Source organism: Helobdella robusta, assembly GCF_000326865.2.
Source record: "Helobdella robusta unplaced genomic scaffold HELROscaffold_74, whole genome shotgun sequence".
Lineage (NCBI taxonomy): Eukaryota > Metazoa > Annelida > Clitellata > Rhynchobdellida > Glossiphoniidae > Helobdella > Helobdella robusta.
In genome coordinates this window covers 651,788-670,005 of record NW_008705420.1, presented here as the reverse complement: position 1 = coordinate 670,005, position 18,218 = coordinate 651,788, and the positions used below count along the sequence as shown (strand labels likewise).

Here is an 18,218-nt window from a genome sequence, read left to right as displayed (position 1 = left end):
GGAGTCAGCACGTTTCAGATGGTGGTCTCATGATGATTCACGTATGATGATGATGGTGTAGGAAGAATCAGCTCGTTGGCTGTTCGACTGACACTCTGAAGTTCGGATGACATCTTGTGTGCCGACCAGATGATTGTGGTCGGTGCAATGTAGTACAGTAACGACGATTTTCGAAGTAAGGTTTAGTTTAGTTTTTTATATTTTTCTCATTCATTTTATCACTCAAGTTTTCAAATTATTCTTTAATTAATTGATTAATTGACTCATTTTATTTATTAATTCATTCATTCAACCAATTCTTTGTACTAACATTCATTTATTACTATGCTAATGAAACAATTTTGTCTACAGAACGATGAAGGGTGGGCTGTGGTGGGCGTCAGCACGTTTCAGATGGTGGTCTCATGATGATTTACATATGATAAGCGTGATGGTTATTTATTTTATCACTCAATCTTTCAAAATTTTTCAAAAACCCAAAATTTTGAAATTGTTAATTTATTAATTAATTGATTCATTCTATTCATTTATTAAATTATTGATTAATTAATTAGTTATTTATTTCATTCATTCATTCACTCATTCATTCAACCAATCATTCAGTTAATCTTTTATTCGTTCGTCCCTTTGTTTCTTGATTTACCAACACGCTTATAAAATAAACTTGTCTACAGAATGATGAGAGGTGGGCTGTGGTGGACGTCAGCACGTTTCAGAAGGTGGTCTCATGATGATCGTTCCGATGACAAAGGATTGGGATGTTTTGGAGTGATTGGAGTGGATTGTTATCTCAATAAGTTGCCTATTGCTTTTTTCCAATGGCTTGGTTTTTATTTATTAAAATTAATTTTTTTTCAGATTTAGTGTTTTTCATTATCCGGTCAAATTCACGGATGCGTGTCAGATGATGGTCGGTGCAATGGAGGTTCATCTGTAGTGAAGAAGTTTCTGGAGAGTACACACGCGCACATTCACACACACACACACATCAATACAACACACACATACACAACATCCATTCATTTGGTGTCGTCGTTGTTATGTTTTTCTTCAACTTTCTATTTTCTTTACCGGACTTTAATTCATAGGTAAGCTAGGGATTGAGATGAGTTGAACACTCGTAGGTAGGCTAGGGCTTAACATTAGCTATAAAGTTTCAAGTAAAATAAAAACGTTAAAATATGTAAAACACAATGCCTGGAACGTGTAAAATTCCTAAAACTTAGAAATACAAATTTGTAGGTAGGTGAGATGAGTTAATCATTATAAGTAAGCTAGGGCCCTGAGAGTAATTTAATAGTAGGTAAGTGACTGACTACTAGTCTTGCGACATTTTACTATTTTTTTGTTTTGTGTTTGTTTTCGCTTCACACCACCACACCAACAAAAACATACTACATTTTTTTTTTCGTCGTCGCCTTAAATTTTACCTTTTTGAACAATCTTTTCAATAACGTCTATTTATTTATTTGTGAAATGTTCACTGGTTTCTAGTTTTTTAATTTTGGTTATATATTAATAAATAATGATTATTCTGTATCGGTTGATATTTCGTTATACTTGTTTGTTTAAAATCCGAACTTTTTAAAAATGACATTTTTTTCAGTCACCTCCCGTTTTTGAATGATATCAATGTGACTGTTGCATCTTTCGTTCCTAAATCAAAATTATGTCAAAGCGAATGAAATAGACGATGTTACGACCTTTTAATATTTAAATGTTGGCAAGTAGTAGCAGCAGTAGTAGTAGTAGAAGCAGTAGTAGTAGTAGTAATAGTAGTAGTAGAAGCAGCAGCAGTAGTAATAGCAGTAGCAGTAGTAGTAGTAGTAGTAGCAGCAGCAGCAGTAGTAGTAGTAGACAACAACCACAACCGATATTTGTAATGCCGACATTCTTACATTTATTTAATAGCCACAATAATATTAATAATAAAAATAATAATGAAAATAATAATTATTACTAACATAAATTATGAATTATTATTGTTATTATTATTTACTGAAGACGTAAGATAAAAATCATTATTTCAACATAATAATCAATTATTACAATGTCCTATACATACATGCATACATACATACATACATACATACATACATACATACATACATACATACATACATACATACATACATACAGACATACATACATACATACATACATACATATATACATACATACATACATACATTCATACATACATATAAACATACATACATTCAAACATACAAAACAATCAATCAAACAAACCTACACTTTCACACAAACATACACACACACAATAAACAAAAACACACTCACGCATAAACACACACATACACACACGTACATAAAAAAACATTGAAAAAAGAAAATTAAAAAGATACATAGCTATGATATTAGAAATTAAAATGTTCCTCATTCTTTTGGCCCATGTCAGTCAATAATATGATCTGAAAATTTTAAATTTATTTATTCATTTATTCATCTATCCATTTCTTTATTCATTCATTCATTCGTCATTCATTTATTCATCCATTTCATAATTCATTCTTTCACCTAGTCAGATTTTTTCATTCATTTGTAAATATAAATTCTCATTTTTTCCATCCATCCATTTATTTAGGCATTCGCTTATTCATTTACCCGCTAAATCATTCACTGATTTACTAATCACCCTTCTATCAATTTACTCACTCACTCACTCACTCACTCACTCACTCACTCACTCGTTCATTCATTTCTTCATTCACTCACTCAACCTTTATTAGGCAGTACAATTCTCTCTCCCTCTATGAAAACGTGTCTATGCCTCCTGCCCCCGAAAGAATATTCGACCAATAGGGATTTAGTCTCGCCGAAACTAGGGTCATAAAACCCCGGAAGGTCAGACTGCGTGAGGGCGATTTTCAGAGCGGGTCAAGGTCGAATCAGGGTCAAATTTATGAGTCGTTTTTAAGTTCAGAATTAATGTCAAGGTCGAATAATAAATAAAAATTAAATCAAGGTTGAATGATTAATGCACATACAAACGTTCCAGATTATGTTGATGATGAATTAATCAAACGGGAGAAAATAGGATGAGCGAATATACAAATGAACGAATGAAAAAGTAACTAAAAAAAATGAATGAATGAATGAATGAATGAATGAATGAATGAATGAATGAATGAATGAAACGTTTCAATCAGTCAGACAACTGACCAGTTTGGTGTTTTCGATGACTAATAATTTGGAGTTTTTGACCAGACCCTGAAGACATCTGCCCACCTCAATACAACAGCTACCACTGTAATGGTGATGATGACGGTTGTGATGACGATCATCATTATCATCACCATCATCATCACCATCATCATCAGCGATGTACATAGTTTAATAGTTTAGTTTGCATAGGAAATAGTCGTTGTTTAGGTCAAACATTTAAGCCACGACACAAGAGTTTTTATTACATGTGTGAATTTAAATTGGAGTATTTGAAAGAAAATGGAAAAACACAACTGAAGTTCTTCCACATTTTAAGCCAAGCACATGCGCGCGAAGATGACGACTCTGGAATCACAAATTTTTGGAAGGGGTAAAAAAATTACCCTGACCCCTAACCTTCCTTCGTCCACCAGCACCCCGTACAGCGCTCGATGGATGACCAGGCCACCGATGTTTTCCTCCACCTCTCTGCATCTCTCTACCTGCTCACTCATTAGATCCATCTGTGAATGAATGGATGAATGAATGAATGGTTGAGTGAATGAATGAATGAGTGAATAAATTAAGAGATAAACAATGAATGAACCAACCGACGTACAAATGAAAGAAAGAACGAACGAATAAATAAATGGATGAATCATTAAATGGAAGAACGAATGAGTGAATGAATGAATTAACAAATGAGCAAACAAACGAATGAAAGAATGAATGACAAAAAAACTCACAGCATCTTCAGCCTCCTTCTTCTTCTTACTAAAAAGCTCCGTATGTTTCTGCTTTTTCTCTTTTAAATTTCTGTAAAAAATGATGACGACGACGACGAGCGGTGATGATGATAAAAATCATCACAATCATCATCATCACAATAATAACAATAATCATCATCACCATCATCATCAAAACCTTTCATTTTGCTCTTTTACGTAAGGGTCAATGATGAATTTTTTAATCATGAAATATCCAACCAATGGGACGAGGGTACCGTAAAAAATGGCCGACGGTACGACTGATTCGGACAATCTGATTGGCATGGAGAAGGTCTGGTTGCCACGTGTCAGTCTGTCATTGGTCGGTTAGTTTGCAGGTTTTATTGACACATCAGTTAATTGGTTAACTGATTAATTAATTAACTGAATAAACCATAAATCAATCAATGTATCATATAATTAATTAATCAATCAACTAATCAATTACCCAACCAACCTGATTTTCAAGGACACACCGACGGGGACCCCAAACGATATGGAGGCCCCCAAGTCACTGAACTGTGTAACTTTTTTAGTGCAACCGTACTCGAATAAGAACCCAAAGGTACCAAACCTACGTATTCCAAGAAACAAATTAACCTTATAATCATAATTATTTACATTTAACTATAATTAATAATAATAATAATTAATGAATAATAATTTCTAACTAACCTTAATGCGGTCTTAAGCCTTAGATCGTATTTCTGACAGTTGTATATGTACTGGAGTATGGCGTAAGTTGCCGGAATACCTAACTAATATGATGGGAAACGAATCGAACCATTGACCGAAAAGATAAAATCCAAATGAAAACAATCGAAAATTATTAATTATATATCGGAGCGTGAATAATTGCGATGTAAAATATAATGTACGATCCTCTCATGCTCTCTGATCGACATGTACTTGGGAGCAAAAATATATTTAAAATCGGTCAAGCAGTGTTTCTGCCACAATATACCTATGCCATAGGACGGGCGAACTAACGCGTTAAAATCAGTTTCTCATCAAAAGATTTCGGCCGTGATATTTTAAACGAAGTTAGATTCAAATTGTTATAGAAACAAACAGGCGATATTTCAAATGAATTAATAATTAACGAACAGTTATTATAGACTAAATTTAAGTTTAATTTCAAGTTTTTATATTTCTGACGTTTGCATTCACGTGATGAAGCTAGGTTGGTTAGTTTCGTGGCAAATTGTAAGCTCTGAAATTTCGATTTTGTTTTTTTTTTGGAGAATGACAATGTTGTTCAACTGATTAATTGGTTTAATTGACTCTCTAGCTTTTTTGTCCTTGCACTCATGATCATATAATTTATAATAATATTATATTAATAATATTATTATTAATATAATTAAGAGCAAAAATAGTAGGAGAGATACATCATCACCATCATCACCATCATCACCATGGGCAGCGCTTTATACATTAGCATCATCATCAACACTTTAAACATCGTCATCAGCACTTTAAACATCATCATCATCACCATCACCTGGAGCCCTAGGAGGGCATGATGGTCGTCCCTGTCGTACATTAGGGAGGCATTGACGCCAGAAAGTAAGCCCCCGTTGAAAGTCAATCTACCGTGAAGATGTTTGTCAAACTGGTGTGCTACCACTGATGATGGTGATGATGACAATGATGATAATGGCGTTGATGATGATGATGTTGACGATGGTGTTGATGATGATGTTGACGATGGTGTTGATGATGATGTTGTTGTTGTTGTTGGTGATGATGTTGTTGTTGATGATTGTTGATGACGATGATGATAATGATGTTAATGTTGTTGTTGATGATGATGACGTCGTAATTATCATCATTATCATTATTATTATTTTTATTGCACTAACTAAGGTTATAGTTGACTTTAGGCATGCCATCTGGGCCCAGCTGCAACGAACCGCCCACCGTGCCAAACCTGAATAACAATAACAACAACAACAACAACAATAATAATAATAATAATAATAATAATAATAATAATAATAATAATAATAATAATAACATTGAAAAGTATCAATCAATCGTTAATACCATCATGGCGATAACCTATTTCATCATCGTCATCATCATCGTCGTCGTCGTCATCATCACTATCACAATCATCACAACTATGACCGACCCACGATTCCAGAGAGTTCTAAAGCCGCGACACGATAATGACGGCTTGCTGCCCATTGAAAACTCTACCTGTCACAATAGCAATAATAATAATAATAATAATAATAATAATAATAATAATAATAATAATAATAATAATAGCAATAATAATAATAATAATAATAATAATAATAATAATAATAATAATAATAATAATAATAATAATAGCAACAACAGCAATAATAATAATAATAATAATAATAATAATAATAAACAACCTCTCCCCATCCTTTATCGCTAAGAACTCGCCTGGTTGCTATTGAAACATTGCCCTGTCCTAATAAGAACAACAACAACAACAACAATAATAATAATAATAATAAAAACAATAATAATAATAATAACAACCAGTCCCATTGTGTGAAGACAGATGACCAGATAGTGTCACGGTATCTTTGCCAGTTAAGGGACACTCGACTGACTGGCTGATTTGCATGTCGGATATTTCGACGGACGGGAGTAAGGATGAGCTGTTTTTTTGATGTCATCACAATCGTCGTCATCACCATCACAATTATCACTATGACTAACCAATCCGCCAACCAACCAACAACCAACCAACCAACCAACAACCAACCAACCAACCAATCCATCCATTAACTAACTATTCACTATCGTAATCGTATCCGTCAAATATGTCAGTAGCATTAATTCCTATTGTTAAAGAGCCCTGATTGATTGATTGATTGGTTGGATAAATGAATGAATGAATAAATGAATGAATGAATGAATGAATGATTGATTGATTGATAGAAAAATATTATGATGATGATGTTGATGATAGTTATGATAACGATGGCAATAATAAAGGTGATAAAGATGATTAATATTAACGTGCTTTTGGGTTTGTTCGTTGTTGTAACTTTTTCTCTTCGTTTTCTTTCTTCAGTCGTTCATACTCATCCAGTATCTCTTGTGGGGTTCGATACTTTACCTGCAGCTGATTGGTTGAGTGAGTTAGAGGACTGATTAAATGATTGGATGATTTCATTGAATGAGCTCTTTGATTGGCTAATTGGTTAGTTAGACAATCAACAATAATTATGTTGAGTCAGTCAGTCAATCAACCAATCAGCCATCTAACCAACCAATCAGCCAACTATCTAACAAACCAACCAACCTGCCATCCTTCAGTCTTGAGACCTTGTACTCCAGCAACATCATAAATGGCTTTTTGGTGGGAATCAGATAACACTAAAATTAAGTGAGAAAAGTGAAAAAAAATTATTTGTATTTATATCAACAGATCTAAAACAAATAATAATATTATTATTGTATAATTAAAAATAATAATTATAATTGATGAAATAAAAATTTTTTTTAATGAAAACCTTCATGAGCTCTTTTGATTTTATTGAAAAGTTGGGCTGCTTTTTGTTTTTTATCATCTGACTGATGCTTGTCAGGGTGGTACATTCGACTCAGTCGTCTGTAAGCATTGTTTATCTCGTCTGCTGAAGCCTAATCAGGGTAAAAATTTAAATGTACTTTGTTAAAATGTAAAAAACAGGGTTTATTTAAAATTAAATTAATAAATTTAACTGTTTCATCATTTAAAATCTTACTAAAAAATCATTTATTTTAGAATGAAAAAATGAGTGAATATCATTTATATCTATTGTAATAATAATAATAACAATTTTCCTTCATAACATGTGCTGGTTGTGAGGTGTGAAACTGTAGTGTATGTATTGTATTGTATGCCAATGAATGGTCCTTTTGATGATTTGCAAAAAGAATTTAGCATTATCAAACCGGAATTGAAAAAAATGATACATTTGAATAAATAAATAAACTGATTAATAATTAAAAAATTAAAACCGATCTATTTAATCCGAGCCAGGCGTAATAATCGTCTTCATCCTCGAGGTCAAAATCGCTTTCATCAGAATTTGCCATTTTTTAAGTTCACTTTTAAATAACTTGCTTAAAAGTTAGTTTAGGTTTGCCGGTGACCGTTGAGCCTCTAAGTATAGGATTGAATCTAATTTGAAAGTTTTGAAATCTGATAAATGAATGAAACGATTTGAAAAATTTATAATTTTACAGCATTATATTTTATTAAATTTTTATTATTTTTTGAATAATTAAACTTTTTTTGTAATCCACAGTATTTAACCCCATGGATATATATATGATTTTACAGAACAGAAAGAAATTTTTATATTCAAATAAATAAAAATAATTTTAAAATACATAGTTCTATTTAATTGCATTGTTTTAAACATCATAAGTCAAGTAAATATTTCATATAACTTGTTCGTTGTTAAAAACCATGCTACTTGATACGTTAGCCAATGAGCCAACTGTTCAAGGAAGTCAAATGGTCCAACCCGGGTTTTTCCCAGTTTTGCATTCCTTTTGTATTGCTTCGTCCTGCCTGATCGAAATTTTACGCTGATTATTCTATTTTCCAATTAGTAAAATCAGAATATAATAATTTATATTTTTATCTATTCCATTTAAACATTTTTGTTTGATCAGTAACGACTATCAATATAGTCATTAGATTACTAAACTCGTTCATTTTTGTCACAAATTTATAAACTTTTTTCATAAAAAATTGAAAATAAGTGAATAAACAGTTTAAAAAATACATTATTAAAGTTAAATACCCTATTAATTGATTAATTAAATACAATCTGAGATATATAAAATTATAAATAAATAAACTTTTTAATATTTATTTCCGTGTGTTTTCCATCACTTACTAAAAAATTTAACATTTTAATTGTTCAATTTTAATTTTATTTATTTTTATTTCATTTATTTAAGAACTCATTCACTAAACTCATTTGATAATCCGAAAAAAATAAAAATGGAAAAACAGAATGATAAAAAAATCACAGTTGATAATGACAGTGGTCTTCTGATAAGGGCAATGGCTGACCTCAAAAGAGTCAATGGTTATTTGAACAGTTTTATTAATCTATTAGATTTTATTTCAATGATTTAATTGATTAATTAAAAAAAAATTTAATTAATAAATGACCTGTTAATTATTCGTTTATTAAATGTCCTTTGCTTATTAAAAACCTTTAAGTTAAAAACTTTAACTTTTAGTATAATATTTAGTATGATTAATTACCTGGTAAGAAGATTAGGAAGCTAAGATGATAGTATAATTATAGATAATGTAATACAAATGTATAATTATTTGGTTTGTCGTTATTATATTTGTAATTTGTATAATAATTAGTTGATTATATGATCAATTATTTGTTGTTACAATTATTATTTGAATAAAATTTTGAAAAAAAATTATTTTATCATCTTACAAGTGAGATGACACAATGCTAATTACTTAGTGTCTTGTCTTGTGTTCAAATGCTAAAAGATCCTTGCCTAGGGCCTATCATGTATCTCACATGTAATGATATTTATGATGTATTGATTTTTATGTTCCAGCACTCTCTCTCCCTCTTTCTTTCTTTTTCTCTCTCTCTCTCTCTCTCTTTCTCTCTCTCTGTGTTTGTATGTATATGTGTGTGCGTGTGTGTGTGTGATGTGCGTGTGTGAGTGATAAATATAAAGATAATAGCTACTAATTATGAAATTAACTTTTAAAATAAACATTTAAATACTTCCAGAGCAGTTGCAGGCTATGCTACAGAAAGCCTTAGAGAGAGTTGAGCTGTTGGAGAGTTGTAAAACGCAAGATGAAGAAAAGATAGTTGGAAAATTTGGAGAACTTAACATCCTGCTCAGAAATAAAGATTTGGAGATTAATGTATGTATTTTTTTATATCATTCATCCATTCAATTGTTCGTTCATTCATTCATTCATTCAATTGTTCGTTCATTCATTCATTCATCCATTCAACCGTTCATTCATTCATTCATTCATTCATTCCTTCGTTCATTCATTCATTTGTTTATTCATTCATTCATTCAGACTATCTCACAGGAGTATGAACTATTGAAAGAGCAAGTTGAAGATATGACAGCTTCCACGAGTGTAGAGATAGATCAGTTGAAAGTGAGAGAGAGCGAGAGAATGTTCTAAATAATAATAATATTATTATTATTAATTATTATTATTGTTATCATTATTATTATTACAGGATAAAATTGCGTTTTTGGAGAAAGAGAACACAAGATTGGAAGATCTACAGACACCCTTGGTATGATAACATACTGCTTGCTGCTTAATCAGTTACTCATTTGCACACACACACTCACTCACGCATACAAACAAACACACACACACACTCACAAACAAACACACACTCACACATACAAACAAACACACAAACAAACAAACACACACTCACACTTACAAACAAACACACACACTCACACACACACACACACACAGCTAATTCAGTTAGAGTCATACAGGAATGATTTTGAAGAGGAAAGAAAATGCAGAGAGGCCCTTAACGACGTTAAACTCAAACTAGAAGAGGAATTAAAAGCTCTGAATCAAGAAAATTACTTACTAAAACTGCAACTCAAACAACAGCAGCAACAACAAAACTTCACCCCGATAACGCCGACTAGCACACCTCGTCCGGGTTTGAATGCAAGCTTAAACTTGAACAAGAACAATATCTCGCCTCCGTCAATCAACAAAGCAATTGAGACCCCTCTCCTTTTAACATTACAAAATGGAAATGTGATTAATAATAATATCGAAAGCGAAACTAACAACGACGACGGTGGTTATGGGGATTTCAATCCCGCAGTACTGGATCCAGTGTCGGACAATCAGCAGAGAATTTTATTACTAAGGCCATTGTCACAACTTAGTGACAATAACGCAACAATGAATGTTAATTTAAGAAGAAGTTTCCAGGGCCACAACACTAAAAATAATTATAATGATAATTATTATGATAAAAATAATTACGATGATAATAATTATATTAATAATAAGAAAAACGACGGGTCTTGGAGCAGCCATCTGGCCACAAAGATCAACAATGTATGAAGATTTTTTTTTATTTTCTAATTTAGATTCTTCGTCATCTCGTTCATTGATCCCTTATTTTTATAGATATGAAGATAGCTCACATACGTCTATGTTTTTTTTTTTTTAAAGTTTAACGTTTATAATCTTCGAAAAGGCCAGTTAACTGGGAAGAAATTTAATTTAGTTTTGTATAAAAAAAAAACATTTAATAAACATCGATGCATACATACTTACAGACAGACAGACAGACATACAGACAGACAGGTAGACAGACAGATAGACAGACAGATAGATAGACAAACGCGCAATCAACGTACAATCGAACGAATTATACATCCAACGGCAACTACAGTAATTAACTCCCTAAAACGTCTTCCCTAATCAGACACTAATCTTCCCTAATTTTAGGAACCTCGGTCCCAGCAGCAGCAGCACAAATGTCCCATTTGTAAGTTCCAGACATCGAACGAGGAACAAATAACACAGCATGTCAACATCTGCATTGAAAATCTTAAGTAAGTATATATATATACGAAACGAAACGATGTATGTATATATATATATATACACACGCATGTTCTCCTCAGTACCTACCTATACACATACAAAAACTTATATACAGGCATACAAAACATACACAAACAAACCATTATTTACGATTATATATATATATATAATATATATATATATCTAACTAATTATTATTTGTTTTACAATAGCTTGTCTAAAGATAAGCAATTAATTTTTTTTTGACAATGGTGCCAAGAATGTAGTGGGTTATACTGTATATGTGTATATATAAATATATGTGTGTGTATATATATAAAAGATAATATTTAAATACATTACGTTAAATTAGGGTATTTGAATATTAGTACACCATAATTATCGTCATTATTGTTACATTCTAATAATAATTATTATTATTATGCCGCTAATTACTATTATTATTCGTATTAAGAGGTAGTAGTAGTAGTAGCAGCAGCAGTAGCAGTAGTAGCAGCAGTAGTAGTAGTAACAGTAGTAGTAGTAATAGTAGTAGTAGTGGCAGTTGAAGTAGTAGTAGTAGTATTAATAAGTAGTAGCAGTATTAATAAATCCGGGATGGTTTTTTTAATCCGTATAAGTGCAATTAATGATTCATAACTGCTGCTGACTGTTATGTATAATAATATTAACAATAATTATAATCTTTTAAATATGGCATTAATATATTACTAAAACTATATATATATATATATATATATATATATATGCATACATATATATATATATGTATATATATATATATATATATATATATAAATGTAGGTAACAATGATGAAGATGATGTTGAAGACGATAATGATGATGATGTTGCCGCCAAAATAATAACGATGATGATGATAATGATGATAAGAACAAGAACTTTTTATCATTTTTTTTAATCTGTAAAGCCAAAAACATCAAACATGCATAAATGATAAGCACACACACATATATATATTTGTATACATACCAGTACATACGTATATACCATATATATATATATATATATGTAATTTATATAGCGCTTTATATTAATTTATAATATCCAACAAACCTTCTAAACTATACACAACAACAAAGGATGATGATGATGATGTCAATTATGACAATTAAGTGATTGGGAAAATTGTGGAGAACTAACTCATCAGAGATAGTCAGTAACGACGGTGATGATTACGTAACGATATGATACTGATAATGATGATGGTTAAAATGATGATGATGATAATGATGATGGTTAAAATGATGATGATGATATGATGCTGATAATGATGATGGTTAAAATGCTGATGATGATGATGATGCAAGGACGTACGACGACGATGATGATGATGACGACGACGATGAGTGATTATCGATATCAGAAAAGAGTAAAACTCAATACAATCATTTTTATACCATTTCACTACACAAACACACACACACACATATAAATATATATATATACATATATTTATATTTATATATACATTACTATAATGTCGATTTATTAACATCAGATTTCTCATTCAGTTTGTCATCATTATCATTACTGTCGTTATTATTATTATGTTGTTTTTGTTTTGAATTATTATTGTTGTTGTTATGCTTGATGTCGACCAATAGGATAGTGACGTTGTCGGCACTCAATCTCCGAACAGCCTCGTTGGCCAGCCTGAGGAATGCATGCGAATAACGAAATGAATGAATGAATGAGTGAATGAATGAATGAGTGAATGAATGAATGAATGAGTGAATGGATTAAAATAAAATAAAATAAAATAAAGTAAAATAGTGGAAGAGTGAATCGAATGAATGAACGAAAGAATAAATAAATGAAGAATGAATAAATGAATGAATGAATGAAGGAAGGAAAGAAAGAAAGAATGCACCTATTGGCAGCAAGCTCCATCTTAATACAGTCAACATCCTTCATATCTGTTCCTTCTATTTTGTCATCCTGATTGATTAAGTGAACGGGTTAATAAGTGAATGAGTAATTGAAAGAATGAATGAATGAACAAGAGTGAATGAATGAATGAACGAACGAATGTGACGAAATGAAGAACACTATATTTAAGTAAATTACTGAATGAAATGCAGGAAATATACTACATAGAAAGCATCAACGAATGAATGAATGAACGAATGAGTGATGGATGGAAAAAAATTAAAGTAAAACAACAAAAAACAAAACAAAGATATAAAAATAATGCACCGAAGAACGCAAAAAGTACCGACATTGAGAATTTTGTTTATAAATTCTATGGCACTATCGTCTTCGAATCTCTTCCAGAGGCCATCGCAGGCTATCAATATGAACCTATCTTGGGGAGTCAATGAGCATCTCTTTACATCCGGCAGACAGGTGACACCGTGCTGCTTAAAGGGGCCATCCCCGATCGATCTACTCACTTCCAAAATTCCCATGACACGCCCATCCCTGTTTTGTTTTTTTTTTTGTAAGGTGTTTGATTTAGTTTTTTCAGGGTTTCTATGCCTTTGTATTCGTGTTTCAATCTTGAGGGCATTCAAGATGTTATGTATTTCAATCAATTCATCAATCAATCGATTCATCAATCGATCCATCAATCAATCGATCAATCAATCAACAACTCGACCAATGAACGAATTCATCAACGAGCCAATCGACCAACCAACTGGCTAATCGTATGCAATGGCGGACTGACCTGACGTGACCTCCGGCCTTTTGAATCCTCATCCTCTCCTCGTACAGCGTCGGCGAGTGGTCGGTCGTCAGCGGCAAGGCCACCATTTTCTTCAACGTCGAGTCATACCGACAGACGACTGCCTGGTTGATTGGTTGGTTGGTTGATTGATTGATTGATGAACAGTTGACTGAAGGGATGTTTGATGATTGATTAACTGACTGATTGATAGATTGATTGATTGACTGATTGATAAGTTTGGCAGCAGCTTTAATGACTGTAGTATATTGTCTGATTGATCATCACAGCCATCATCATAACCACCATCGCAATCATCATCATAACCATCATCACAACCATCATCATCACAACCATCGCAATCATCATCAGCACCTTACTGTCACCGATGTTACCGATGTACAAAACGCTGTCCACCGCCACCACGACGACAGCCGTCGTCCCGTCTTTCCAAGATGGCCGCCTGAATGAATGAATGAATGAACGAACGAATGGATGAATGAAAAAATGAATGGATGAATAAATGAACGAGTGATAAATGAATATATGAATTAATAGATTAATGAATGAATTGGCTAATCAAATGAATGGACAAGTGAATGAACGATTGATGGATGGGAGAAAAGATATATGGACAAACAAACTGATAATCAATCAATTAATTAATTAATTAATTAATCCAACAACCAACCAGCCAAACAATCAATCAAACAAACAACTCACTTTCTTCTAGCTTCTTGTAGAAAATCGTCGTCTAACTTTTTGAACGACTCGACGAAGCACTTCCTAATATCTTTCTCGAAGTTTTCTTCAGCTATTTAAATAACAACATTAACAACAACAACATTAACAACAACAACATTAACAACAACAATAATAACAATAACAATAGCAACAATAAGCCTACATGTAGGAAACTTCTGGGCAATAATCTTATGTAGATGGCTGGCTGAATACTTTGAGGCATTGCAACCACCGTGTCCATCAAAGACAGCGAATAGTGATAACTTCGATCTTTAATGATTGATTGAATAATTATGAAAAAATATCATTATTATTATTATTTTTATTATTGTAAACAAAAAGATTTATTTGAACAGAAATGATATTAGATGATAATTTTAAATGATATTAGATGGAATTTATAAAAATGTTTCAAAATTGTAACTTAAAATTAACACACTCACACATACATGCAAACTCACACATACACACACACACACACACACATATATATATATATATAATATATAATATAGTTGAGACTCTTTTTTTGAGTTCCTTTGTTAAAAATACTATAAATACCAGATGACAAATACCATATAACAATATCAAAAAAACTCTGTTACACTGATAATGGTAAAGGTTAACGAAAAAAGCTTTCAAGTAGGATGTATACATGAAAAATGCAGTCTAAAATAATTAGAAATTTTATTAATTTGAATAAAATAATCGTTCAAAAAATTGAAACATACTGTGAATCAACTAGAGAATTAAAGTTGTCGACGATGGTGTGGGCGTCCTGCATCTCTTCTCTCTCTCCTTTCCTTTCAGCATAGTACCCCCGGAAGCTGTAGACATCTGTTGAAATGTTTGTATGTGAAGTTGGTCTTTAAACTTATCATCATTATCATTAGTAGTGGTCCTAATCCTAACTTAACTACACTTAAAGACGACAAAGTGTATTATATATGTAGATTCAAATAAAATTAATTTAAATTATAAATTTAAAATAATAAATTACCTTTTGCAAATTTCTTCCTCTTCAACACATCTTCGTCGTCATTGCTAGTGCTCGAAATAGAACGTTTCAGCTTTTTGTTGCCACTGATTTCATCTATAAACATCTGGCCGTCGTGTCTGCCATCTTGTGAGGAAATGTTTGATTCTATTGATGTGGCTGCAATGGTTTTTGTACTTGAGATGGAGACCTCCAAAGAATTTTCCAACTGCTGACTGCTGCTACTGTTATTAGGAAACGTTGGGGTCGAAGCTAATGAAGGGCATTTATTTTAGATTAAATATACCTTCATATTTTTAATTTTAAATACGATATTTATGAGAACGATAATTAATGAAATGATACGTTGCATATTAATAGTCGAGTTTTTAACAATTTTAAATTTAAACAAAAAATATTTACTCGGTTCGGGAAGATCGTCAAACAAATCCATCGCACGTCCGTAAAAAATAAACTTTTAAGAGAAGAACTTAAAGAAATTCTAACTAAACAACGGACGATTTTAGATGCATAATATTGCATAGATTAAAAACTGTACCAATAAATTAACGTGATAATTTTATTTATTTAAATTCCTCCTTAAAACATATATGCTGAAAACTTGTTTATAAGTAAAATTTTAATAATTCACATTAAATTTATGTTGCTAAATTTTTATATTTTATAATTTTTTATTTATTTAACCAAAAATCGTACTTTTAATATAGAAGGTCTGGTTGTGGCAAGTTTTTTAAACATAAAATTACCTTAGTAGTTCTCTGTGATAAAAGTGAAACAGGACGAGATTGTATTTCGCGTTACCTTATCCCAATTGAAAATCGATCAAATTACACTAATTACTAATTACAAGGCGTTTTTATTTATCGAAAAAATGTTTCTAACAAATACCTTTTTTGTCCGTCAATTCCGATTCGGACGTCCAGGTGGAGGTCCGGATAAATTCTGGAGGGTCCAACAGTATCTCAGGCTTTCTTGGGTGAGTATCAATTTGATACTTGATATAATTATGATAATATATCATACATACTATCAAATCAATCATTCAATCGGTATCAAACTATGGCAAACCAATATATCAAAGGTGGTCCCAGTTTTTGATTTTTAATTAATTAAAAAAAGATATATGATGTCAACTCAAATTAAACCAGGATTTTCATTTAATTTTTGTATGTCTATCTATTTTAACTAAGGAATTTTTAAATTAATTGTAATATAAATAAATTAGTTAACTAATTTATTTATTTAAATTAAAATTAAATATAAAAATTTCATATTCCCTAATTTTTAATTTGTACTCCGTTATCAAAGAATTTCACTGGCAGACGACAGAACTGCTATGGCTTGGCTATGAGATACGTTCACAAAGCACTGATGTATGGAACCATTAACAGGCAAGCCAAGAAGAAAAACATAAGACATGTTGGTATACTTGTAATGTAATAGCAATAATTATAAATATTAAAAAATATAAGATAATTATAAATTTTAATAATATTTTTATTAAAAGCATTAATTATAAGTATTATAATTCTCTCATGATAAATTCTTGGAGGTTTTAACTACACACACACATTCACACACTCACATATATTGCATGTATGTATATGTATATTTAGGTAGTTAGGCATGTAGTCAAATGGAGATCTCTTTCCATATAAACTCTGTTAATTAAACCAGACATAACAATAATAAAATAATAATTAAATTAATATTAATTAATTAGTTGATTGATTGATTAATTAATTAATTAATTATAGTTATGGCAAGTCAGGTTAAATGCTGCTTCCACAGAGCATAATATCAATGGTCGAGATTTTCTTGAAGGCCTGGCAAGGGTATGCTTATTATTATTATTATTTTTGTTATTATTATTATTGTTGTTGTTGTTGTTGTTGTTTATTATTGTTGTTATTATTTATTTATTATATTATGTGATAATTATGATTGTTATGGTGTTACCTCAACTCGCCAGTGCAATGTGTTGCTTGACAGAAAGACGTTGACTGATCTAGCTATATACGAGCCAAGAACGTTTCAAGTTAGTTGATTGGTTGATTGGTTAGTTGATTGACTGGCTGATTGATTGAATGAAAGACTAAATGAATGAATGAATGATTGGTTGATTCATTAAATGAATGAATTATTGAACTGACTGACTGACTAATTGATAGATTGAATTATTGCTTGATTGAATGATTGGTCGACTGATTGACTGATTGATTGATTGAATGAATGAACGAACGAACGAACGAACGAACGAA

General features: G+C 31.4%; 4 protein-coding genes across 4 annotated transcripts; 2 read left to right on the top strand and 2 right to left on the bottom strand.

The window, feature by feature from the left end:
- Positions 1-1,882: 1,882 nt before the first annotated feature.
- On the bottom strand, positions 1,883-8,006 carry HELRODRAFT_194364 (hypothetical protein; the record flags this gene model as incomplete). The annotated part of the gene is made up of 19 exons (XM_009031483.1): positions 1,883-2,133; positions 2,230-2,432; positions 2,742-2,871; positions 3,184-3,268; positions 3,583-3,689; positions 3,912-3,981; positions 4,090-4,245; positions 4,390-4,506; positions 4,608-4,690; positions 5,437-5,561; positions 5,798-5,865; positions 6,070-6,137; positions 6,326-6,384; positions 6,456-6,577; positions 6,713-6,777; positions 6,946-7,047; positions 7,228-7,301; positions 7,439-7,568; positions 7,929-8,006. 18 exons carry the CDS (start codon positions 8,004-8,006, stop codon positions 2,416-2,418), a joined length of 1,656 nt encoding a protein of 551 aa, XP_009029731.1. The 3' UTR covers positions 1,883-2,133; positions 2,230-2,415.
- Positions 8,007-8,901: 895 nt separating this feature from the next.
- HELRODRAFT_194363 (hypothetical protein) lies at positions 8,902-11,040 on the top strand (the record flags this gene model as incomplete). The annotated part of the gene is made up of 5 exons (XM_009031482.1): positions 8,902-9,013; positions 9,698-9,837; positions 10,003-10,086; positions 10,172-10,231; positions 10,426-11,040. The coding sequence occupies exons 1-5, from the start codon at positions 8,926-8,928 to the stop codon at positions 11,038-11,040; spliced, it is 987 nt and encodes a 328-aa protein (XP_009029730.1). The 5' UTR covers positions 8,902-8,925.
- Positions 11,041-13,023: 1,983 nt separating this feature from the next.
- Positions 13,024-16,489, bottom strand: HELRODRAFT_116079 (hypothetical protein; the record flags this gene model as incomplete). The annotated part of the gene is made up of 10 exons (XM_009031481.1): positions 16,360-16,489; positions 15,961-16,209; positions 15,692-15,797; positions 15,124-15,230; positions 14,940-15,030; positions 14,592-14,679; positions 14,220-14,341; positions 13,771-13,972; positions 13,422-13,489; positions 13,024-13,204 (listed from the first exon to the last, which is right to left on the bottom strand). Exons 1-10 carry the CDS (start codon positions 16,388-16,390, stop codon positions 13,024-13,026), a joined length of 1,245 nt encoding a protein of 414 aa, XP_009029729.1. The 5' UTR covers positions 16,391-16,489.
- A 396-nt stretch (positions 16,490-16,885) lies between these two features.
- On the top strand, positions 16,886-17,995 carry HELRODRAFT_126544 (hypothetical protein; the record flags this gene model as incomplete). Its single annotated transcript, XM_009031480.1, has 4 exons — positions 16,886-16,933; positions 17,266-17,376; positions 17,715-17,792; positions 17,930-17,995. Coding segments are annotated over 4 exons (303 nt in total), but the record flags the coding sequence as incomplete, so codon positions are not given.
- Between the last annotated feature and the right edge of the window lie 223 nt (positions 17,996-18,218).